General features: G+C 48.2%; 1 protein-coding gene across 1 annotated transcript; it reads left to right on the top strand.

The window, feature by feature from the left end:
* Positions 1–1,087: 1,087 nt before the first annotated feature.
* Positions 1,088–25,503, top strand: ZDHHC5 (zDHHC palmitoyltransferase 5). The gene is made up of 12 exons (XM_040495091.1): positions 1,088–1,337; positions 4,625–5,848; positions 13,622–13,743; positions 17,635–17,792; positions 18,813–18,985; positions 19,116–19,218; positions 19,819–19,910; positions 20,350–20,482; positions 21,092–21,215; positions 21,668–21,780; positions 22,470–23,329; positions 24,163–25,503. Exons 2-12 carry the CDS (start codon positions 5,745–5,747, stop codon positions 24,326–24,328), a joined length of 2,148 nt encoding a protein of 715 aa, XP_040351025.1. The 5' UTR covers positions 1,088–1,337; positions 4,625–5,744; the 3' UTR covers positions 24,329–25,503.
* Positions 25,504–25,596: the final 93 nt, after the last annotated feature.

Here is a 25,596-nt window from a genome sequence, read left to right as displayed (position 1 = left end):
AAAGAGAAATGGCCTTGAGCTAAATGAGGAGAGAACAACACCTGGCCTTCCTCTTGGGTTCACAGCTGTGTAGGGCTAATTAGGGCAAAGTGTGGTACTGTGATCTTCGCGGCCGGCCAGCAGCTCGCTAGGGCTGACATCCGTCCTCCAGCCTGCATTCCCGGACTGGGCAAAGTTAGGGAAGCGGGCGCCCATCCCCTGTGCCGCAGTGAGAAAGTAAGGAAATGAAGCCCAGAGCCCTCTGGCACTCAGGGGGGCTGCCACCGCCTCACAAGGCGCTCGCTCCCTGCGCCTCCTGCCATCGTCGGCACCACGGACGCTGCAAGACTGGCGCCCCTCTCCTTCCTCTTCCTCCGGGGCCTCGGGCAGGAGCTTCGCCCCACACGACTCTTCTAGTCCAGGAGCCCCCACCGTGCGCGAGCCCCATCCAGACCATTCCATTATCCCGGGATTCTGCTGGCACTAGGGAGCTCGCTCGACCGAGGACTCCTCCGTTAAGATTGCTTTAAATAAAGTTTTCGCCATCCAAAAAAAAAAAAAAAAAAAAATGGAGGTGGTTGGCTGGGTGGGAGCTATTTCGTCTCCAAGGGGTTAGCCAATGCACGAAGGGGCTGAAAGGCGAGGACCGCGGGGCCGACTGGCGATTGGTTACACAGGAAGCCTGTCTGGGTCGTACCACACTTCCTTGGAGGGGTTCTAGAGAATGAGAGAGGCTAGGTCCTTGCTTTTGAGTATTTCCAGCACACACATATAATTATTTTTACTTCCAAGGATTTCTTCCTGGATACTGTGGGGCTAGCCTATGGGAAGCAGGAAAAAGACTTTCCCGGACATTTCCCCATTTCCGACTCCGCAGTACGCCACTCCTCCTCTCCCAGTCGTCTGCGGAACCCGACGGCCCTGCGCGCGCGCGCTCGTTCTCTCGCGTGTGTACGGCGCCGTGCTCCTGCAGCCAATTAGGCCGCGAGGTCGCCGCGGTCGCCGGGTTCGCGCGCACGCCCTGGAGCGGAGTGGGGGTGGGGGCTATGGGTGAATGGGAGAGTGAGCGGGGGCGGGCGCGGCGGCGCGAGCCGCATGAATGAGAGAAACGTGCCCCGCGCGAGACGTCGCGCGCGCCCGGGACGGGGAGCCAATGGGAACGCTGGGAGGGCTCGAGACCCGGCACTGAGGGCAACGGCCGCGCGCCGGCTCGAAGACGAGCGTCGCCGAGCGGGAGCGCGCGTAGCAGGGCGGGCGTGGAGCGTGCGGGGGCCGCGCGCGGCCTCTCAGAGGCCGGACGGCACTGCCGGGAGGCGGCGGCGACAACGACGGCGGCGGTGACGGGAACCGCGCCGGGGGTGAGTACCGGGGACACCGGCCCCTGCGGAACCGGAAGTGCCGGGCCAGGGAGGTGGGAGGGGAGAGTGACCTCTAGGGAAGGGGGACCGAGAAAGGGGGGAGGTGGTTTGAGGCCCCATTCCTGCTCCGGGCCGGGTCATCCAACTGCGGCGGGACCCGTGGGCCCCGGAAACGGACGACGAGTAGAGGCCGGGGATACGCGGCCGCCGGGGCTCTGGACGGGTTAGTGCCCGGCCGCCCGGTCCTGGCCCGGGACCCTGGTCCCTGCGCGCCTGGCGCCCGGCCGCCGCCCCTTCCGCCCCCGGTCCTGCGCCCCCGGGCTCTGCCGTCTCCCGCAGCCTCGGTGGGCCCTGCGGCCGCGGATTCCGTCTTCTCGGTCTCAGCCAGCTCTGCCCCGTATGGTGATTCTCCGTCTCCAGCTCCAGGGTGGCGACTGGGTGCTGTTCCCCTTTTGCCTCCCTGCATTTCAGGTCTCTTGCCTTCCTCTGCTGATACTTATTTTGGCTCAAGCCTCATCCTGTTACCTGTTCTCTCGCATCCGTCCGCTTTCTCCCCCTACCCCCACCAGCTGGGTGCTCCGTGCTTTTAGTACTTTGTACTTTTTGCTAGTGGAGCTCGAATGTGTTGGCCAATATTTTACCTATAGGTCTCTCTTTGTGGGACAAAGGGGTGGAAAGTGTTTTACCCACTTGGCCAAATGAAAACACTTTAACGAGAAGTAAGAAAGTGATTTAAAAGTTATGGAAGGAGGTGTAGGATCGGATATGTGTTGCATTCTGGTCCTTTTATTTGCGTTGGATTTTTCACTTCCTGGTTAGTACCATTTTGTCTAGGTTGATCTTATATTAGCATCCCTGTCCTTTTGTCCCAGTATCCCTCTGTACTCCATCAAATCTCTTCAGAATGCTCATAATCACACATTTTTAAAAATCCGCCTGATGCTTACAGGAATTGTATTGCCATACATACATACCTCCTATGTAGTAACACCAGTATTAAACTTAATGCTTGACTCCAGCCAACATCTTGACATGTGGATTATTCCATGATACCTTGGTTGCTTTGTGTTCAGATTTACTATATTGCTCTGTTAACATTACTTTATTTCGACAAATAATACTTGTGTTATGGTAATACTGCCCATACCCATTCGCCCCCTTTAAGGAGGTACCCACTTGTGTTAAGCCTTTATAGCGAGCCGTCTATAGTTTGTTTTACATATACATATTTCCATTTGGTAGATTACTCTGTGTCTGCATGTGTCATACACATTCTTGTACACCTTTCTCATGCTGGTGTGGATCCAGACTGCTGGCTGTGATGAACCACACTCACCTTGCAGTCTCATCCCTACTGCCTGTAGCACATTCTTCTGTTAAGACTTGGTGTGTGTTTATTATGCCGAGTAAATTGTTCAGTTTTTGTCTTCTCCCTTCTCACATATGTGCCCTAAAGATTTCAGATGCTGATCTCTTTTGTTTCCCGTCACGGTACTCCCCAAATTGCATGGCCTTTTATGACCCTGTGACCCTGTATTGCTGTGGCAATATGAGCCCATGTGACTTTTTTCTTGTCAGAAAATACAATCTGAAATAACGTAAGGTGTCTAAATGCTGTTACTTTGGGTAAAATTTAAGCAATGCAGCTTTCTGCCTTCTGTACATCTTTGGGCTTTTGAGGGGTAAGTTTAATAGTACTGCCCACAAACCAAGAATTTGCTTCTCAGTGTTTACAAAGTTACTCAGGTCTAAATTGAGACGGTTGGGCTTTCAGTCCTATAGAAACTCAGTGTTAAATAATCATAAAATCAAGAGCTAGAGGGGATTTATCTTTTTTAGGCCTTAAACAATTTCTTATAGTCTCTAAGTGTTCACTGTATTCTAATATTGCTGTTTGGCCCTGTAAAACTCTGTTTTTTTAAGGAAAGAGACAGTGAATCTTGAAGGAAGGTGCCTTTGCCTTCCATACCACAGGTAAGAGAGGAAGCGGTAAATTCCAGGGCACATTTGTATTTTGCTGTCTGAATCTTCTGACATTTGAATCTCTGCCTTTGGTATTAAGGGAAATAGCAGACTGCTTCGGTCAAATAAACTTTTATTTTTTACCTATTTATTTATTTATTTAGTTAGTTATTTTAAAGTAGGCTCCACACAGGGCTTGAACTCACTACCTTGAGATAAAGACCTGGGCTAAGATCACGAGTCAGATGCCTAACCAACTAAGCCATCCAGGCACTCCTGAACTTTTATTTTTAAATTCTAACTTAAGTAAAATTTTTGGTCTTCAGATTCCAAAATGTAATCACTGGGCAAGTAGTGTAGTGGATGAGAAAGTGGTAGAAAGGCTTTGGTTTGGCAAAGGGGCATGTGAACTCTGGTTCTTAACTTGACTGTTCAAGCGATTAAGTAGAATGGCCTCAGGCATTCTCTAGCCTTCAATTTTATGGAGTGGGGTAAGGGACTGTGTCACCAGATAATGTGAGTTAAGTGCTTTGAGATCACTAGATGAAAAGCATCCTATAAAATCCAAAGTGCTGGTGTTATTTGGGTACTACCGTCAACAGAAATAATTGTTACTCTTAATCATATGGGGAATGTGGAGCGCAGTTGAACTTCTGATAGGCCAGTGTAGGAATAAGGTGTTGAATTGGCAAGAACAGGACCAGCCCCTATGGTTGACTCGGAATCTCCTAGAGAGTGGCTCACCTCTCAGTTCAAGGACATTTCTCACCCAGGTCCTTTCATGGGTTATTCCAGCAGACCAAAAACTCAGCATCTGCCTCTTCAGGGTTATAACTAAAAAGCATAGAGAGATAAGAGACAGAGACCTACACAGAAAGGAAATGAGACATACCGTCCTAATTTTGAGGTTACTTTCTTCTTTTTTCATTGTTGCAATAAATACTCTCTTTTTCCAAAGAGAAGTCTCTTTTCTAGGACTGCCCTTCACCGCGGTGCCCTTGTATGTTTTTAGATTTTGATATTCTTGATATTTGTTACTGCCCGTTGGTGTCAGGTGAGACGCACCCCTTATAAGAGCTAGTTCTTTGATGACCTTAGGCCAGTGAAGCCATGTTCTTCTTTCCAATATGAACAGCACTGAGAAGAAGTAAAGATTGTGAATCCGTTGTTCTCTCAATTCAGGGTCCTTTCCCACCTGCACATAAGTGAAATGTATGCCATAAAAGGCACTTTTTAAACAGAGTAGCCTGTGGGGTTTAGTCATGATGTTTTCAAGAAATTCCCTGAAAGAATTTATCTGATAAAGGTATTTTTTTCCCCCCCAGGTGAATCACTGTAACCCAGTTGAATTCTGCATCTAGAAAGCCCAAGACTGAAGAAGAAAGATCAGAGACATTGACTAACCTGGAAACAGGGACTTCTTTGGAACTTTGGTTTCATCATCCACAGTACCCTTTTAAAACTATCGTTGAGTGGAATTGATTTCTTCATCTTATTTTGCTTGTTGGGAAGAACATGGCTTCAGGGATTTTACATTTCTCCTTAGTTTTGCATGAACTTGATAGGAAACGGAGCCCTTAGGGGGCTTGGGAATGACAAGAAGAGATTGAAGACCGACAAGCTCGCTTGCATGCGCGCTCTCTCTCTCTCTCTCTCTCTCTGTTTTCCCTCCCCCTTTGAAGAAAAGGATTTGCGACTCAACCTTGTAACAGCTGCTGCCCAGCTTTAGCCATCAAGAGAAAATAAATAAAATTAAACCACCATTGCTGGACTACAGACCCTGAAGTCAAGGTGTGGGAGTGGTGGCATTGAGGAAACTGCCTAAAAGGGACGAGGACCGTAGTGAAAACCGCTTCTCCTCAGAACTGGAAGGGGCCTCAGGTTCCCTTTTGGATTAAAATAGAAACACAGGGCGCATCTCTCTGAGGGGCACCTCACATCTTGTGGAGTGTGGTAGTCCTGGAGGTGCTATAGTGTCTCCTCAGAAGACTTTTGCCTTGCCCCAGGTGTTCTGCCCTCCTGACAGTCTCCCCTTCTTGCCCTTGGAAGACTTGCCTCCATCCATGAGCTGTTCCTCGATCTGTCTGGTGGCCCATGTTCTCCACCCGCAACCATTTGCATGTGTACAGCCTGCTGTTTGTCCCCTCTTTGTAGACTGTACGAGTTGTGTTTCTTAATCTCTCCTTCTGCCTTGTTCTGGGGAGGTGGTTATTCATCATTTCGAATCACCTTTCCCCCTCCCATGTGCTTTCCTTCATTTGAGATCTTTTGACCTTTGGTTTTATTTGGGAGGGGGAAGGGTGATACTTTCACAATTTCGGTTTCCCCTGGTTTCCTTCTGTGCTCTCGTTGTCCGCTGCTTCCCTCATCCCATTTTCTTGTCTGTTCTGCCGCTGTGTGGGCCTGGGCTATGCGGCAGGGCAGACCTCCCATCAGAGCTCCAACATGCCCGCAGAGTCTGGAAAGAGATTCAAGCCCAGCAAGTATGTTCCAGTCTCCGCAGCCGCCATCTTCTTAGTGGGAGCTACGACCCTCTTCTTTGCCTTTACGTGAGTTCTCCCCCAGTGGTGGTATCTGGGAGGGCATTCCGTGGGAGGTGGGGGGGGGTGCGGTTTCTCTGGAGTTTTGCCAGTTACTTGCCAGGCCTGGGCGGCTTGGTGTCCAATAGTGGTGAAAACAAACCTCAGAGACCTGGGGAGACGAGTGCGAAAAAGCCTGTCCTGTCAGCCTTGCTATGTATGAATTGTACTCTTCTGAATCCCCTACCTTTCATTGCTTCCCTTCCTTTGGAATCACAGATGTCTTTGTGTTTTCCTATCCAGCTCCATCACGAGATGATCGTGAACTAGGAAGGAAGTAGGAGGAAACCACCAGAGAGGCTTGAAGCAGCTCAAGCAATCAGTTCTGTGAGAGAAAGAACCAGACTAGATGAGAGGTTTTTCACAGAGTAATGGCTTTTCCCCGGGCTCTCTGGAGCTGAGCATACTGGAGAATTGCAGGATTGATTTAGAAGATATACCAATGAGACAGCTGGGCTTTTTGTGTTACTCAGATGGTTTTCTCTGTACTCTTAAGAGCCGACGCCTGGAGAAGCGAAGGCCACTGGGAAAGGGCAGGCTTTATTTAGGAAGAGCCCTGGCGGGCTGCCTTCACATCCCTCCCTGCTGAGGGGATGGCAGTAATTCTTGCATTCCCTGGTCCTATTAGGAAGAGCCGTTGGCATCGAAAGGTTTCCTGCTTAGGGTATTCAGACTTTGTTCATCTGCCGGTCACTGGAGGAGACTGATTGATCTTCCCTCATCCTGTATTTTAGCTGTTACCCACCTGGCCAGCCTCTTTGCTGTTACCTGTTTATAAATTAACGTGTACCCGGCTTCCGAGCCTTAAACTGTTGAGTCACTGAGTTAGTGTTCTAGCTGTAGCTCTTGGAACAATCAGAGCATGCTAGATTTTCTGGGGAGTTCACTTTGCCGAGATTGAGGCTCAGACCTAATTGTGAGGTGTTGTTGAGAGCAGTGTGAGGTTGCTGGCAAGAGGAAGGAGATGGTTCGACGGGATAGGGAATAAAAGCAGTTTCGACTCATTAAAGGAAAAATGAAGCAGGAATTGCTGGCGGTGGGGGGAGAGGGGAGCAGTTACTATTATGCGGAGAAACCTAGAACTGTTATTAAATTCGAGGAGGGGAGGAAGACCACCCCCCCCACCTCCTGCCCCAAGTTGAGCTTCAGATGCCAAAAGGAATTCTAAAAGATTTGTGTTGCTTGGCTAGTAGAGTCAGTAAAGCAGTGATGTTTTTCTGTTGAGTCTTAAACGGGGAAAAAAAATGAATCTCTTATCTGAGGTATGAGCATCTTCCAACTTTCACCTGTTCTCTGGAGGCTGGAGGATTCTTTGGCCCTCAGCTCTCCAGCCTGAGCATGCCTGTTGAGTCCCTCAAGGATCTAAAGCAGCCCTACTCTTCTCTGACTTTACCTCTCATAGTTTGTCTCTCTTGCTTAAATTCAACATGTTCAGTATTCTGTCCTTTTTTTTTTTTTTTAAGTTTATTCCTTTTGAGAGAGAGAATGTGTGTGAGCCAGGGAGGGGCAGAAAGAGAGGGAGAAAAATTCCGAAGCAGGCTCCATGCTGTCAGCACAGAGCCCGATGCGGGGCTTGATCTCCTGAGCAGCATCTCCTGACCAGGAGTCAGATGCTGAACCGACTGAGCCACCCAGGCACCCCCAGTGTTCTGTCCTTCGTGCATTGATTATCCAGAAGGAGGTGTGAGTCTTCAGTATGACTTGTTTTGGTTTCTGCTATTAAGGCCAGCAAGTAGAATCAGCATTTTTTTTTTAAGATTTTAAAATTTTGACATAATCTCTACATCCAACATGGGGCTGGAACTCAGAACCTTAAGATCAAGAGTCTCCTGCTCTGCTGACTGAGCCAGCCGGGCTCCCCTTGAATCAGCATTTTAACCAAGGGATGTGTATATCCTTGTGGCAGTTGCGGTGCTGTGTCAGGAGGGATAGATTATAAGACCAGGTTGACACCTTTAGGCCTGCTTAATTCGGGAGGGTCTGTTTTCCTTCAAAAGGCACAGCCTTGGGGCAGCTAAGAAATTGAAGGGACTCACGGAGCGGTTTCTTTCTTCTAACCCACCTATTCCTGAGATAGGGCAGGCAGAAGCCCCATTCTTATTTTGTTAATCTGGAGCCATTAAAGTGCTTGGCTGGTTCTACCAGTTTCACCACAAAGAGTTGTCCTGACGTAGGCATTTTCTCAACTGATAGTTGAAGCTATTTAACCTACTTTCTCATTCCTTGGTGCCTGGAAGTAGGGGCCCTCCTAATTCCATGGTGTCTCAGCCCCAGGAAAAAGAATTTTGGACAGTATGGACTTTGGTATATGTGCTGCCGAAGCGAGCACTGGACAGTATGGACTTTGGAATGACTGCCTCCAATCCAGAGTTCGAAGAAGAGCCTTGTCCTAGCTGGAGTCTCCCTTGGCAGTTTCCTCAGGACCAGTTTCTGGGCTCGTTTCTTCCCCATGGAGACAAACACCCTATTTCTCTTTATCACCTACCTCTTGGTTCCTGTGAAATTATCATCTTTTCCTTTCCATCTGACCGTAGCGGTTCCTCTGTAGGTGTAGGTCTGGGCTGAGCTGCTGCTGTTCTCAAAAATTGTTCCCCCGTGGATTCTGTCTCTTTTAAGGTTCAATTCTTTGGAGAACCTCCCTGTTTGAAACTATTTACAACCTAAAAAAGAATTTCTGGTTTCAGATAGACCAGAGGAAGACTCGTTTTTGTTTTTAAAATTTTTATTTTTAAGTAGTCTCTACACCTAACGTGGGGCTTGAGCTCACAAAACCGCGAGATCAGGAGTCAAGCGCTCCTCCAACTGAGCCAACCAGGCGTCCCAGGGAAAGGCTCTCTTTGAACCAGCTCCTATTTGGGACCCTAATTCTGTAACTGCTCTGTCCTCCTCCTGTTCTCTTCACTAGCCTGTAACTGTCTGTTCTTACATCAGTCTGAGTCCCAAGAGGGGATGACTTTGGGGCCTAGAGAACCTGAAGTGGGAGGGAGAGTCCCTCTCAGTCGGCCGACATAATTAGTGCAGGCATGTAGCCTTAGGAACTCATTAGGAACAATTTACCCTCCGTCTTTCTCTGTCAGGTAGGGAAAGCTGTGAGCAGAAATTATTGGCTGGGCTTGGTCATCAAAGGGTGACCTTGTGCCCTGGAAAAGCTTGAGTAGAACAGTTGAGGCCTTCCCTTCAGAACCCTAACCCTTCCTTCCCATTCGCTCAGTTTGCCCTGTACCAAAACTGAGAGGGAGAGTTATTGAGGATTCTGTTTTCATTCTTTTCCTCTTTCGCTGTCTGAGAAGGAGAGGGTCTGATGAAGGAACCCTCTTCCTCCCAGTTAGGTCCTAGATGCTGTGTTTAAGGTAATGGGTCTGGATCCTCATCTATCTTAGTTTAAGTCCCCTTTCGTGATTGGCAAGGGTGGGGGGCAGTGCCAGGTAAGAGGAATCAGCACTGTTTTGGGGGTCAGGAGACTAATTTTGGTAAAGTCTGTTCACTGTTGTGGAGCTATTCTTTGTGTAATGAAGAAGTTGACCTTGAGGAGTTTATTTAAGCACCATGACCCTTTATCCAGTGAGATCTTCTGTGGAAGCCCAGTGCGTAAGACACGAGAGGGGGGCTGCTCTGCTTCAAGTGAGGCTGGTGTGGAGAGGCCCAGCCGCTTGGTGTCTCCTCTTTGCCTCTTTCGGGGATCCCTGAGTCTTTCTTAGGACTCCTGGCAATAAGGTTTGAAATAAACCACTGAATTGCCTCTCCTAAAATCTCCTTGAGCTGTGAGTTAAGTCAGCTAGTGTCTCTTTGTGTGTCTACTTCTCAAGTTGGAGGGAGGGCGTAGGGGTAAGATCTCTGCTGCAGGGGGTCCTCTGCGGGAAGGAAAAAAAGTCAGGGTTGTCCGGAAATCCATGATGGTCTTTCCGGTGTGTCCCATCCATGAGAGTGCTTTCTGCTGTTCAGCTCCTGCCTCTAGCCCCTCCCAACTCTTTTATCCACGGCGTTGGGTAACCTCAGTGCCTCTCCCTCTGGTCCTTTTTTTCTTGACTGCAGAGGTGCTAGCACCTGATTTGAGTGGGAGTAGCCTCGTGATTTAGGGCATTAATTGAGCAGTGGATGTTCCTTTTACTTCCCACGTTGTTTTCACATCCAGGAATAAGTGCCCAAGTCCTACATCTTGCTCTCGGCTGCTTGAAAGTGTGCGTAAAGACACCGCAAATCAAGTGTGTTAAGAGAAACTTACCTACCTAGAAGGGGAGAAGTTGTTTTCTCCTGGAATCTTGAGGATCCCCAGAGGCGGGAAGTGGAATATTCGTTTCAGCCTTGCCTCATCAACAAGGAGCAGTAGCCATAGACTGTGTGCCAGGCATCGGTGGAATGCATAGACCTATGCTTCAGGAGCTTAGCGCCTCTGTTTTAAGTGTTCTTGAATTTCTAGTACCTCACAGAGGGGAAGTGGAATTAAGGATGAAGGTGGGGCTGGAATGATAATTGATGATGAGGGTGTTTGTTAATCATGTGGGGGTTTTTTTTGGTGTGGGGGGATGCCTTCTATCCAGTGAATGCTCAATATTAAGACAGCTGGTTTAGAAAAGAATTCCAGGATCTTTTCAGATATGTCTCCTTCATTCTCATATCTATTATGTAGCTGAAGTAACACGATTGGAGTTCGCAGATTACCTAAGGCTACATAGCAAAGCATTGATTGAGATGGGATTAGGAGCCAAAGCTCCTTGACTCCTACTTTTTTCTTACCAGCAGCTTAACCATTTTTTATAACAGGGAAGTGTTAGAGAGGGCTTGGAAACAGATTTTCAGAAGTGTGGGGTTTTTTGTTTTTAATTTTATTTATTTTTTAAAGTAATCTCCATGCTCAGTGCAGGACTCGAACTCTCGACCCTGAGATCAAGAGTCGCATGCTTTTCCCTCTGAGCCAGCCAGGTGCCCCGGGGAGTGTAGGTAATGAAACCCACTCTCCCTGAAAACAGGAGTACTGAATGGGTGGGCAGAAGAACCTGTTCTTCCTGGGTTGGTATAGGTCTGGGAGTCTCATCAGTGAGTCAGCCAGCCTTCTGGGCTACGGCCACTCCCTAGGCTTTGGAGCCCTGTGATTATTGCCATAGGCTGAGGACCAGCCCCAACAGCTCCTCCTCAGCTCATTCCCTCCCTTCCTTCCATCGAAGGCAACAGATTCAGACAGGCCATTTGGAGTGGTCACCTAGGAATCTGGCAAAGTACTATAGCAACTGCAAACCTCTCCACGAGCCAAGCAGAGTATGGGATGTGGCAGGAACGGACTCTGTTCCTTCACGCCTCTCCTTGGTGGGGTGTTCCCTCAGCTAGAGTGTGAAGGTTGGAAGCAGTGGGTTGGATTTCGATCTAGGGGCAGGTGCTGCCTGTGAAGTTGACTTACTTGCATCATTTCTAGATGCTGCTCCTGTGGGGGTGGGCTTTATTTTGGCAACAGATACCAGAACTGGATTCTGGGGTTACACACTTCAGCCGGGAAGAGTTGATACGAAGTTGCAGGAGTGGGGCGCCTGGCGTGCTCAGTCGGTACAGCAGGCGACTCTCGATCTTGGGGGTGTGCATTTGAGCCCCATGTTGGCTGTAGAGGTTACTCTTAAAGTCTTTGGAGGGGAAAAAGAAGGTCGCAGGGGTGACGTCCACTATCCAGGGGTGGTGGTTGGCAGCACACCCAAGAAAAACTGGGTGATTTTCTTCACTTGGAAATGGAGAAACTGAAGAAGGAATGGGGTCAGAAAGACGGCCATCTGGGCCTTGGAGGGGCTGACATCTCCTCCTCCTTCACCTTAGTTTCCCTCAGGGATTGAGGAACCTGTAGTTTGTCGGAAGCTCAAGAGGCCACAGTGGCTACAGTTGTCCATTCTAGGAATGAGACTTTTAAATCATGGGCACCTCTGTGTTCTAAGGATTCCATTTCTTTTTCCCCTTCTAATTATCTTCCCAGGCTGTAGGAGTCCAGTGAGTCACCCCTTCTCCTCTTCCCCTGGCGGAAATCGAAGCGACAGCTAAGTGCTAGGGAGGGGCTCTGACCTGGATGACTGGTTTTCAGTTTCTCTCCCTCCCTCCTAAGGAGCCTAGGAGGTCAGGCTTTGGGTGGGGCTGTGTAAGGCCTCTTCTTGCTTGTATTCACCCCAAACCCTGCCAGAGTACGGGGACATCTTTTCTGAGCCAGAGAACTGCCACAGGACGAGGCTTCCGTGGGAGACGTGGCTGGAGTAAGACGAGAGCTGTGACGGAGGGTCTGTTTTCCCTTGAAATCAGGGCCTGCGCCTTGCTTCGTTATTTTGTTTCCCAGTTATGTGCTGACCCGCCAAGAGAAGCAAAGAGTTAATTAATATTTACTATGTAAAAAGCCTAGCACGCAATAAACATTGACTTACATTTTTTGGTTTTAATGAATGGCTAAATGGAATTTGAATAAATAGTTGGAGGTGGTCAAGACTTGTGAGATGCTTTGTGACCATCAGTTTTGGCTCTTATTAGTTTATATCTGATTGGAGAGCTCAATTCCTGAAAATTGTCCTGATTTGTTCAGGGCTGTGCATTTTGATTTGATGGAGATAGAGCTCCTCTGTCAGAATCCAGGGCTGCTGTGGATTAATTCTCCCGACTCAATTTGCTGTCTTGTTCTCCTGGCCCCTTCTTCCTTTCTTTCAGTGAACTCTCCCTTTTCCTTCTGGCTGGTCTAGATAAAGGGGACAAGGACAGATGCTGTCCTCATTCTGGAGATTAAGTTCTCAGCCACAAAGCAGATTAGGGTACTTAGCCACTGTCTTGTAAGGGGAAGTTCTTCCTGAGCTGAGATAGGAGAGAGGGCACTTGATAGTACTGACAAAACAACCAGCGCATCAGATGTTCTGAAACTTCCAGCTCCCAGAGAAAGGAAGAGGTCTTATGGCGTTCCTACTCAGACTCCTGTCCTCACAGAAATGGCGCGTAACCCTGGACTAGGGCACCCTTTTCTTCTTGTCTTCTGTCAAAGAAAAGTTAACCTAAAGCATATCTTTTGGTTTGGACCCTTGGAATATTGGATATGTTTGGCTAGTTTCTTTTTCCTATAGAATTCAGGGCTGATTTGGTCTGATACCTGCTCTCCCCCACCCCCGGCCCTGCCACTCTTCTACTTCATTTATAGGCCTCAAGAGGTCTAGTTCTGTGTCTTGGTAGCTAGTCTTTTCTGTGTGTGGTCCCCCTGCCTCCCTTGAGAACTAGCTTTTAGTTGAATAAAACTCTCAGGAATATCTGATGCAGGGAAGAAACTTTAGGCAGTTGAGAGTGGTTCAAAGCCAGCTGGGAAGAGGGAAGGGGAGCCAGAGAGGCAGGTGGCATCCCATGCTTTGTGCCAATGTGCAGGTCAGTGGGGCATGGCTGAGATCCAGCAGCCTGAGGCTGCTCGAGAAGGGAATGTGGCTGGTGTCAGTTACATACTTGGTCCCAGCTCTTGTGCCTGGCTAAAAGGAGGTGAGGACAGGTTCTGAAACATGGAAAGATTCACCAGGGAGGAATGAATCTGAAGAACACAGGCCTCAGTACAAGGGATTACAGTAGGAGAGATTCTGAGTCTTGTACCTTGATCTACAATGAGTGTTTCTGTGGGAAACTAGACGTACTTGTTGAGAAGGATAAAGATAATTTGAGACCGTAGAGGTGGCACACGCAAGATTTCTAGCTGTGGGGCTGCATGATTGGTGTCCAGAGTGGTGGAGCATCCCCTCATTTTCTTTATTTTCCGTACAGCTGTCCAGGACTCAGCCTCTACGTGTCACCTGCAGTGCCCATCTACAATGCCATTGTTTTTCTCTTTGTGCTGGCCAACTTCAGCATGGCCACCTTCATGGACCCAGGGATTTTCCCTCGAGGTAAGATCTCTCTCTCCTCCTGGAACCTCCTCACTACCTTTGAAAATTAGTGATTTTTGACATACACGTTTGGTCCCGGGCCTTAGGACTCCTAGGGGTTTGGGATACTTCTGTAGTCTAAGGCGAAAAGCGGGTTGGGGTCCTCTGGAATAGATGTCCTGACTTCTAGTCATGTGATTCACTTTGGGTCAACTCTTTGATTTTCAGTTACTCATTCATCAGAAATTCATTTCAAGCACGTGGGCTGGGCATTATCCGTAGGCACAATGATAATCTACAGTGGATTAGACGGTTATCACAGTATGGGGTAAACTGGTGGGGGCATAGGCAGGGTTCTGGGAGAGCACAGAAAAGGGAGCATTTAGAGCTGCCCAAATAAATTGGGGAAATGCTGCGAGGAGGAGGCAGGAAAGACTTCACGCGGAGGATGGCAGGGGAGTGTGTTCTCGGCTGAGGAAGCAGCAGGAGCCACGAATGCCATGCTTAGTGGGGTAGCAGACAGAGTGCACAGTGGGGCCAGACGGTGTAGGAGGTAAACCAAGAGCCAAATGGTGAAAGACTTTGGTGTGCTAAATTAATGGATGCTGTTTCTTCCTTTGGACAGCAAGAGGTCTTTAACTGGAGGAATCATGGGATCAGATTTTGTTTTACAAAAATAAGTCTTATAAAAATGTACAGATACCTTTTGGGAGGCAATTGCAATAATGTAAACTAGATGAGAACTTGAATTTGAGGCTGGATTTATAGACTTTTTTTCAGTAGACTCAACAGAGTTCTTCATGACCGTTTGCTTATTGGGGGAGAGTAGGAGAGTGAAGGAATTGTCTAGGGTCGTCCCAAGGTTCCTAACTTGGGAGATAGTTGGATGCTGATTTTTATAAAATCATATAAAAGATATGAGTTACAGGAATGTTGAACAGGTTTGGAAGGAAGACAGCCCATTAGACATGTTGAACTTGAGATAGTTATGGGTCATTCAGGTACAGTCAGCCAGCTGGCAGTTTGGTCAGAGACCTGGGTCTCATAGGCTTCAGCCATGTGGTGTTTGAAGCAACGGGAGTAAGGTTGTCTAGAGAAAGTACAAGGTAGGGAAAGAACCAAGGTCAGATCTGACCAGCATTGACATTTTAATGAGCAGAGGAGGAGGAGGAGCCACTGAAGAGGGACTGAGTAAGAAGGTTAGTAGGAGAAGAAACTGCACAGAGTGGGAACTAATAAGAAAGGTTCACGAAGTTCATGATGGTTCACAGTATCAGAAATTCGATCCAGTATGAAAAACTCAGAACTGCCCGTTGGAATTTGTGATCTTGACGAGAATAGTTGTCATAGTGTGTTTAGGTATGTATGTGTGTGGGAAAAATACAGGTAAATAATAAACCAAACTGCCATGGTTTGGAAGGCAGTGAATGGGCAGTGAGGAAGCAGTAATGTTAGGATTACTCTTTCAAGAAGTTAGAGAAGGCAGAAGATGGATGTCTTACGAAAGAGGGAGAGGCTTTTGGCCTTTTTCTTTTTTGTGTGCTAGAGAAGATGGAAGCACTCTGGTCATGTGAGGAGGTGGAACCAGAGAGGCGAGGGAGATGGTGGAAGAGAGGCCTTCCAGAGTGAGGGTGTGCTTTCCTGCGCACGTTGGAAGGGTTGTGCTTACAGAAGAAGCAGGCTGTTCTGGGAGAGGAGGTGAGAGTCAGGAACCGTCATTAGAGTTAGAAGTCGATAAGGGTTGTTGCTGATAACCAGTTTTTCTGTTAAACGTGAAGTTAGCTTTTAAGAGTGAGAGATGAGGTTTTCCTGAGATCATTGCACTCACAAAGCCTGTGTCGCTGTGCTTTGTGACTCCTGTCTCAAAGATTAGTTGAACCGAAGGAACTTGGAGTCCCTAAAGCCAAAGAGGACTGTTTTAATGAGCCTTTAATGTTCATATATTAAATATTTATTGATCTAATATGGAAGGCATTATCGTGGTCATTTGGGATGACTTTTTTTTTTTTTTTAAAGGTTCTTGCTTTCAAATAGCTCAGTGTGGAAGGACAAATAGGGATGACGTTTATATGAATAAATGTCCTGTACTGTGTGCTAAGGTCTAAGAGTAACTAAAGAACTGTGTGGTGTTTTAAGAAGAGAAAGCGCTTGTTTCTGATAGATGATGGGTGTGGAAAGATCAGAAATTTCAAAATAAGTAGCATTTTAATTTTTTTCCTTTAAAAGGAAGCTTGTTGGGGCGCCTGGGTGGCGCAGTCGGTTAGGTTAAGCGTCCGACTTCAGCCAGGTCACGATCTCACGGTCCGGGAGTTTGAGCCCCGCGTCGGGCTCTGGGCTGATGGCTCAGAGCCTGGAGCCTGTTTCCGATTCTGTGTCTCCCTCTCTCTCTGCCCCTCCCCCGTTCATGCTCTGTCTCTCTCTGTCCCAAAAATAAATAAACGTTGAAAAAAAAAAATTTAAAAGGAAGCTTGTTTTATTTTTTATCTGTTTTTTTAATGTTTGTTTATTTTTTAGAGAGGGGGGGCAGCAAGCAGGGGAGGGGCAGAGAGAGGGAGACACTGGCTCCGAAGCAGGCTCCAACCTCTGAGCTGTCAGCACAGAGCCTGATGCAGGGCTCGAACTCACGAACTGTGAGATCATGACCTGAGCCAAAGTCGGATACTTAACCGACTGAGCCACCCAAGCACCCCAAGAGGAAACTTTTTCTAAAAGACCTTAATAAGTAGTGAGTATTTATTATGCAGAAAGTGTAAAAAAGAAATATATGACCTGTAATTACACAGCCCAAAGATAACTACTATTTATATTTCCCTTCAGTGTTTTGAGGATTTATGTATATAACATTTATATGTACCACTTATCTGTAGCAAACGTGTATGTGTTTTTGTGTCTGTTTTCAAAACGATCTTTTTGTTTGTACAGTTCTTTACCTTGCATTTTTTTACCTATCTGTATTGTAAACACTTCCCCAGATCAGTAAAAGTTGGAAACTTAATTTTTAATCCCTGCTCCTTCGTTTATTTAATGTTTCCTTCCCACATGTATTTTTTCTAGATTAATAATAAAAAATAAAAATTGTACACAGCAGATGAGAAGGCAAATAATGTACTTTCAGTTTTGAAGTAGGATCATGAGTTTCTGATAGTTGAAAATTGAAAGGGCATTCAGGTAAGGAGAGTGTCTTGAGCCAGCAAACAATACTGAAATATACAGGAGATTAATAGAATAGGGGAAGCTCTTTTGGGGAAGGGGTTTGTGCGTGGAAAGCTTGCTGTTAGTTCCTCTCTTGGATTGCTGTAGTTTTCACGTATAGATGTTGAACTATTATGCCGACTCTTTGTGTATGTGCTTTGATATGTAAATTATTTCCTCAAAAATGTAATTCATAGTATGTAAACCAAGTGTCAGCATACCCATGTCAGAGCTACCTCTGAGTCATATTCTCCCGAACCTCATTTCCCACCGTGTTCCCGTTGCGTTGGGTACAGAGCTGATCTCACGGTTTTAGTTACTAGTTCCTGTTCTCTCTTACCCATTAGACCGAATTCCTTGAAGGCAGAGGCCATACTTACATATCACTGCATCCCTCGTGCCGAGTCCAGTCCTGGCACCGTTGTTTTTTATTTTTTATTTTATTTTTTTTTTTAAAATTTTTTTTTTTTTCAACGTTTTTTATTTATTTATTTTTGGGACAGAGAGAGACAGAGCATGAACGGGGGAGGGGCAGAGAGAGAGGGAGACACAGAATCGGAAACAGGCTCCAGGCTCTGAGCCATCAGCCCAGAGCCTGACGCGGGGCTCGAACTCACGGACCGCGAGATCGTGACCTGGCTGAAGTCGGACGCTCAACCGACTGCGCCACCCAGGCGCCCCGGCACCGTTGTTTTTTAATTGATTATTCCTCTCTTGCAGCTGAGGAGGATGAAGACAAGGAAGATGACTTCCGAGCTCCCCTTTACAAAACGGTGGAGATTAAGGGCATCCAAGTGCGCATGAAATGGTGCGCCACTTGCCGTTTCTACCGTCCTCCCCGCTGTTCCCACTGCAGTGTCTGTGACAATTGTGTGGAGGTAAGCACCCTGAGTGGGGTCGGCCTGGTGCCTCCTCTGAGTTCTCTTCTTCCCGCCCTTGGAAGAAGAATTGAATCCTCTGGATTCTGGGCCATGGATGAAATACAGCCCTGGCTAACGGTCTGGGCCGTATGGAAGCTCTGTCAAAAAGTGTTACCAGTGATGTACACGCGAGGGGCGCCTGGGTGGCTCAGTTGGTTAAGGGTCCGACTGTAGCTCAGGTCATGATCTTGTGGTTGGTGAGTTCCAGCCCTGTGTCAGGCTCTGTGCCGACAGCTCAGAGCCCAGAGCCTGCTTCGGGTTCTGTGTCTCCCTCACACTCTGCCCCTCCCCAACTTGTGTTCTGTTTTTCTCTCTCTTTCTCTCAAAAGATGAATTAACATTAAAAAAAAAAAAAAAAAAAAAAAAAAGGCTGTCCGCCCGAGAGGTAGAAAGCATAACTATTTGTCTGTTATAGGAGAGACCCCAAATGGGAATGGGCTTTCCCGACACCAGGATTCATAGCCCTAGCCTTCTGTCCCTTGACTCATCTTTTTGGTTATTGGTCCTGGCTTTGTGTTACTTCTTGCATCTACTACATCATGCAGTCCGTTGAATTCAGACTTTACAGCTATATTTCTCTTCCTGCTTGAACTGCTGCAGCCCTCGTCTTTTATTTTTAAACCCTTTTTTTCCAATCAGTTTTTACTTAGCTGGAAGCAGTGGTCTGCCAGATTTTCCTTCCAGGCCTCTCTTCTCGTGAATCTTGATGTTTTTGCAAAGCCTCTGATATTCATCCCTTTTGGAGTTCTTTGGTCACATTGGATAAACTTTGATCAGCTTCTGGGAGGTCTTCCTTACAGCTTGATAGAGCAAGATAAACTGCATGAGCCTGTTGTTAATTTTGCAGCTGAACGGTGAACTTGATCACGTATTACTGAAAGTAAAACTTCAGTTCTGACATTTGTTCCTGCTGTTGACAGAAGCGATTTAGGGCTATGGTCCAAGGACGCTTCTCAGTCTTTCTCTTTTTGCCCCTAGGAATTTGATCATCACTGCCCCTGGGTGAACAACTGTATTGGTCGCCGGAACTACCGTTATTTCTTCCTCTTCCTCCTTTCCCTGACAGCACACATTATGGGTGTGTTTGGCTTTGGCCTCCTTTACGTCCTCTACCACATGGAGGAACTCTCAGGGGTCCGCACGGCTGTCACGTATCCTTCAAGGCCTATGGGTTTCGGGCTGGGGAGGGGGGGAGGAGGAGGAAAGCTGAGTGCTGTGGTGGCGCGGGTCAAAGGTCACATGGCTGTTGCCGCTCTGTTCTCCTTGATTCTTTGGCTTTAGAATGGCAGTGATGTGTGTGGCTGGCTTATTCTTCATCCCTGTAGCTGGCCTCACGGGATTTCATGTGGTGCTGGTGGCCAGGGGACGCACAACCAATGAGCAGGTACGGGGAGAAGGGCTGGGAAACCTCTGTAGAGCTGGACGCGGGAGTCTTAGCCCTCCAGTAGGAGCGGAGTGGAGTGCTTCCGTAGATGGCTGCTTGATGGGTACTTTCTGTGATGCAGTGTCCACGCTCCTTATGCAGGCATGAGCACAGAGCCATTCTCAGTTAACAACCATTTGCAGAATGCTCACTCATATACTGGACAGTTTGAATTCTGAGCTGATGGAAACAGTAATAGACCTAGGCCAGTGCTCAGAAAGCTTCTAGAGCTGCTTAAAGGAAAACACTTATTTCCGTGCACGTAATAGCAGTGACCTTACTTGCTTACGTGTATATTATCTGTGTATCCCCATTTCACATGAGAACACTGGGCCTACGGTCAAGTAGCTACCACGAAGTAGATGTAGGATTTGAACTGAAGACCCTGATTCTGGAGTCCCCATTCTTAGCCATGACAAGTAGAAGCTTCTTGACGGCAGGACTGTGTTTTACTCATTTATTATCTCCCAAATGGTGGGTGCACAGTAATTGATTTGTTTTGGCCTTTGGGGATCAAGGTCCCATCATCTGACTGATAGGGCCCTTTTTTGCTCCTTCTAGGTTACGGGTAAATTCCGAGGAGGTGTGAATCCCTTCACCAATGGCTGCTGTAACAACGTCAGCCGTGTGCTCTGCAGTTCCCCAGCACCCAGGTACACCCACCCCTCTGGTCTAGTGTTCATTCTTGGTCAAAGCTTTTGTCTTTGGGCTTGTTCTAGTCTGGGGGGGGGGGGTGGGTGGGAGACTGCCAGTTAGGGAGGGTTCTCTTAGAATGGGAAATGCCTACAAGGGAGAGAAAGGGCATCCTTTAGTGGACCTTCTGAATTCAGTTGACATTCCTCAGGTATTATGGTTACTCTCCTTTGAGAGTTCAGGGTGAGATTTATTGCAGAGAGGCTTGATCTAGGTATCTGCCCAGAGGCCTAGTTGTGGTGCAGTTCTTCATGGCATCTAAGAAATCAGTTCAGTGCTAAGCTTTTTGCTGCCTTGGTGAGACCGTGCTTGTATTTGTAAAAATGCTTAATACAAGGTAGGCAACCAATAGATATTTTAGAATGAGTGAATGAAAGCCGTCTCGCTCTTGACACTCAGGTACTTGGGAAGACCAAAGAAAGAGAAGACGATTGTTATCAGACCTCCCTTCCTTCGACCAGAAGTGTCAGATGGGCAGATAACTGTGAAGATCATGGACAATGGTATCCAGGGAGAGCTGAGGAGAAGCAAGGTGAGGAATTTAGGGAAGTAAAGTAGGTAACTTGGGGACTTGCATGGCAAAGAGATGGAAACTTGATTTTGGTTGACATTACTCTTAACGGTATTTATCACTCTCTGACTCGTGCTAAAAATTACTTAAGTACAGGGGTGCCAGGCTGGCTCAGCTGGTAGAGCATGCAACTCTTGTCCTTGGGGTATTGAGTTCGAGCCCCACACTGAGAGTAGAGAGTTTACTTAAAATAAATAAATGAAAGAAAATCTTTTAAAGAACTAGTTAAGTACATATCTTCTTTTTTCCATTAGATTGTGGGTTCACTGACGGTAGAATTTGAGTCCATTCATTTCCATGTCTTCATAGGACTTAATGTAGCAGCTTCTAGATGGTGGGAGCTCAACAAATAGTTGGTGGAAATGAACAAATAAGTGACAGAATTAAACCTTGTTGAAGACTTTTCTTTATCCGTTGTCATCCCCCAAATGGCTCTTGTCCCTTGTCTTCTAGTCCCAGTTTAGAAATACATAATTGGCGCCCTGGCGCCCCTCTTGTACCGGTTTAATTAATCCTTGGAGCTGCCCTTACACCCAGTTCTCCAAATCTGATTTTCCCTCGTTTATCCAGTCTAAGGGAAGCTTGGAGATAACGGAGAGCCAGTCTGCAGATGCCGAACCCCCACCTCCTCCTAAGCCGGACCTGAGCCGTTACACGGGGCTACGAACACACCTCAGCCTGGCTACTAATGAGGGTAAGAGCAGTGGCAGACGTGAGAAGGTTACTGTATGCTGTGGAGAAGACGGGCAGCCAAGGGCGGGGAGCCAAAGTTGGGTGGCTGAGAACACCCAACAGGTGGGCCTCGGACGGCTTCTTTGGACAGCCAGGACAGGAGAAAGGGGATGCCACTTAGCTGTTTGCAGTGAACTGAACTTTTGTCGTTGGGTGGGGGCGGGGGAGGCGGGGGTACTGTCGGCCTTCAGATAGACCAAAGAACCTCCTAGACCTCTTTGGTGCATTCTGTCTCTCTGGGTTCTGGGCCGGTATGAGTCTTTAGTCTCGGCTGCAGCAAAGTCACGTTCCTGGGACTTTTCTGTTGCCGGGTGTATCTGTTCGTACCTTGTTCTCCCTCCGTCCTTCAAGGAGCGCTGGCCACGTTAAGAGAACGGCTTGTAAAGCGGTGTCCCCGGGCCTTTTTTCCCACAGATAGCAGCCTCTTGGGCAAGGACAGCCCTCCCACACCCACCATGTACAAGTACCGGCCGGGCTACAGTAGCAGCAGTACGTCAGCCGCCATGCCTCATTCCTCCAGCGCCAAGGTACTCAGTACTCTGTGAAAAGTAAGGCTCTGATGTAGGTCAGCTGTTCTGGGAAAAAGAATATCGGAGAAGGGAAGGACGAAACCGAAGACATTTTACCAATTGTTGGCATTAATGGGCTTGAGTCTCCTTGACAGCGTGTCCTTCAAAGAGGGGGCAACGTAGCAGACTAGATAAAAGCACTGATGATAGGACCGCATCTGAGTTCAGCACCCATTGTGGGCAAGTTACCTGACCTCTCTGAGCCTCGTTTTCTGTATCTTATTTCATATATTTGTTGTTTTATTTTAGATAACTTATAAATGAAATAAAATTATTTATTTTAGAGAGTGCGCGTGAGCCAGGGAGAGGGAATTTTAGGCATGCTCCACCCTCAGCGCCGAGCCCGACCCCGGGCTCGATCCCATGACCCGGGGCTCGATCCCATGACCCTGGGCTCACAACCTGAGCCAAAATTGAGTCGGAGGTTTAACCACCTGAGCCACCCAGGTGTCCCTCATTTTTTGCATCTTAAAATGAGATACTTGTTCCAACTCATAGGTGTGCTTTAGGCGTTGAACAAGATGATGCGTGTAAAAGTTCTGAGCATACTGGCGGCACATGACAAATACTGTTTCTGACAGGCTCTTGGGCCTAGGATCTGTCACAAGAGGAGGAGCACTAAGAGCACGCTTTATTTTCTCCCTCAGTTGAGCCGTGGGGACAGCTTGAAGGAGCCAACCTCGATTGCGGAGAGCAGCCGCCATCCCAGCTACCGCTCGGAGCCCAGCTTGGAGCCAGAGAGCTTCCGTTCTCCCACCTTCGGCAAAAGCTTTCACTTCGATCCACTGTCCAGTGGCTCACGCTCCTCCAGCCTCAAGTCGGCCCAGGGCACTGGCTTTGAGCTGGGCCAGTTGCAGTCCATTCGTTCAGAGGGCACAACCTCCACCTCCTATAAGAGCCTGGCCAACCAGACACGCAACGGAAGCCTGTCCTATGACAGCCTGCTCACTCCTTCTGACAGCCCTGATTTCGAGTCCGTGCAGGCAGGGCCTGAGCCAGACCCACCTTTAGGCTACACCTCTCCCTTCCTGTCAGCCCGGCTGGCCCAGCAGCGGGAAGCCGAGAGGCACCCACGTCTGGTGCCAACTGGTCCAACGCACCGAGAGCCCTCTCCAGTCCGGTACGACAATCTGTCGCGCCATATTGTGGCCTCCCTCCAGGAACGAGAGAAGCTGCTACGCCAGTCACCCCCACTCCCGGGCCGTGAGGAAGAACCAGGCTTGGGGGACTCAGGCATTCAGTCAACGCCGGGCTCAGGCCATGCCCCTCGTACTAGTTCCTCCTCAGATGATTCAAAGAGATCACCCTTGGTTAAGACTCCACTGGGACGCCCAGCTGCCCCCCGTTTTGGCAAGCCAGATGGGCTAAGGGGCCGGGGACTAGGGTCCCCTGAACCAGGCCCAACTGCCCCGTACCTGGGCCGATCTATGTCTTACAGCAGCCAAAAAGCCCCACCTGGTGTCTCCGAGGCAGAGGAAGTAGCCTTGCAGCCATTACTGACCCCCAAGTAAGTATGAGTCCTTCCTGACCCTCAGTGGATTTTAAAGTTCGCCTCGGGGCCTACATAAGGTGTCATGACTTCACTTGAGTGCAGGTGGACTCAGAGGCGCCTGCTTGTAGATCGCTCATTTTGCTCACTCTCCAGCTGCCTGCATGGGCTATTCCTGTTAAAAGCCTAAAGAGCAATACTTTTATCTTCATCCTGTCTTCCCCAAATGTATTTATTTGCCTGAGAGCAAGTATTTCAGGTAGCCGCTGTTGGAGAGAAGGAATAAATAGGGGAGATAGGGCATCAGGTTTGTGTTAAGCAGGGCAATAAAATAGGTGGGAACGTTTGGGTAAGAAAGTATGCATGTAGAAAAGCACATCAGTTTTCATAACTTTTTTTTTAAGCTTATTCATTTTGAGAGAGAGAGAGAGAGAGAGAGAGAGAGAGAGAGCTCGAGTGGGGAAGAAGAGGGAGAGAAAATCCTAAGCACAGACCTAGAGCCTATGAACCGTGAGATCATGACCTGAGCCAAAATTAAGAGTCAGGGGGTGCCTAGGTGGCTCAGTGGGTTAAGCATCCAACTCTTGGTTACAGCTCAGGTCATGATCTCACGGCTCTTGGGTTCGAGCCCCACATCGGGCTCTGTGCTGACAGTGTGGAGCCTGCTTGGGAGTCTCTCTCTCCCTCTCTCCCTGCCCCCTGCCCCCATCAAAATAAATAAATAAACTTAAAAAAAATCAAGAGTCGGGCCCTTAACCCAGGCTCCCCTGTTCTAGTAATTTTTAAACCAGTCTCCCTTTTCTGTGTTTCGTGTCCCAGTTCTGATGACACCTATCTTTTTTCCTTCCTAGAGATGAAGTACAGCTCAAGACCGCCTACAGCAAATCCAACGGGCAGCCCAAGAGTATAGGCTCTGCCTCCCCTGGCCCAGGCCAGCCTCCGCTCAGCAGCCCCACAAGGGGTGGAGTCAAGAAGGTGTCAGGGGTGGGTGGTACCACCTATGAGATTTCCGTGTGAGCCTTCAGCACCTCCCTTCCGCCCCACGCCTCTGCGCCTACACCAAAGGGCCCCAGGTGGCCACCTTCCTTTCCTCAAGGGGCTCCCCTCCCCTGCATGGACATTTTTTTAAACCACCGATTCCAAGAGGATGAGGAGCGTTTTATAAAATGCAGTGGGGTTGGGGAGTTGGAGAGTTGGGGCCCTGAGACTGGGGTAGCAATCCCCTTCACCTTTTAAGACCTTCCCTTCCTTAACCCCTGGACCAGACTCAGTGGACATTTGTGCAATTGCTCGCCCTGGAGGGAACCAGATCATTTTTAAACCAGAAATAATTTTTTTTATTATTGTTACGGATTCTATTTTTTTCCTCTCTGCGTTACCAGGTGTGTGTGTACATATATATATATATACATATATATATATTATAAATATCAAAGAAATTCTATATCTATCCTGGGATGGGAAAGTGAGGGAGGGAGATGTAGGAGGGGTATCGTACTCTTCCCATTCCTCAGACCAGCAGGAAAGAAGTGGGGACATCCATCGAAGTCTTCCTTTTCCAGTGGTTCCCTCTCTTGTCCCAGTTACCCACTAAGGAAACAGCACCCCCTGTTGTTGGTGCGTAGTGATCAGGAAAGCCACCTGGGGGAGAGGCGAGTCTGGGGTCTTGGTCAGAGGAGGGAAGGACTTGGAGAGGAGAGTTGGTTTTCTAGGCTCACTGGCACTTAGTTTCCCCAGGAAAGGGGTCACAGCCCCATGACTTTGGTGGTGGTGGGGAGATCAGGAAACAAGCTTGGCTGAACTCCAGAAACAATATTGGATAATCCCCCCCGCTTCTTGGGGGAGAGGGATTAGGGTGGGCTCCTTTAGTCCCCTCAGAGCCTTCCCCCAACTCACACAGTTAACATTATTTTTCAATCCAAGGCCGGGAGAGATGAATCCAAAAAGCAATATTTTTCATCACATGCCAAAAATGGGATAGAGAGAAGGAGCGGCAGGCCTAGGCCCCTCCGATTGTCCCTTGGGGGTTACCCCTCCACCCACCTCAGTATGGTGCTGGGTAGTAGGGGTACCTGGGTTCTAACCTCTAAATAGGGGAGACCCCAGCCTCTAGACAGAGGCCCTTTTATTTTTTATTCTGATTAGCCATTTTAAACCAACAAGGAATAAAAAGAAATCCTGATCTAACCAGCTCCCCCTGACTTGTGTTATTTTGTCTGGTTAAGGCAGGGTGAATGGTCTCTGGTGGGAAGTTACAAAGAAAACTTCATAAGCTTCTCTTGTCC

This window comes from Herpailurus yagouaroundi, unplaced genomic scaffold (genome assembly GCF_014898765.1).
Source record: "Herpailurus yagouaroundi ecotype Mexico unplaced genomic scaffold, PumYag 187, whole genome shotgun sequence".
In the NCBI taxonomy this organism is placed as follows: Eukaryota; Metazoa; Chordata; class Mammalia; order Carnivora; family Felidae; genus Herpailurus; species Herpailurus yagouaroundi.
The sequence above is the reverse complement of the archived record's forward strand: the minus strand, read 5'-3'. Positions and strand labels throughout refer to the sequence as shown.

Excerpts from the sequence above, each read along its gene's own strand:
- ZDHHC5 (XM_040495091.1), top strand. The coding sequence starts at position 5,745 with ATGCCCGCAGAGTCTGGAAAGAGATTCAAGCCCAGCAAGTATGTTCCA. Across the intron at positions 19,911-20,349 it reads TGCAGTTCCCCAGCACCCAG|GTACTTGGGAAGACCAAAGA; the intron begins GTACACCCACCC and ends CTTGACACTCAG. Across the intron at positions 23,330-24,162 it reads CAGCCATTACTGACCCCCAA|AGATGAAGTACAGCTCAAGA; the intron begins GTAAGTATGAGT and ends TTTCCTTCCTAG.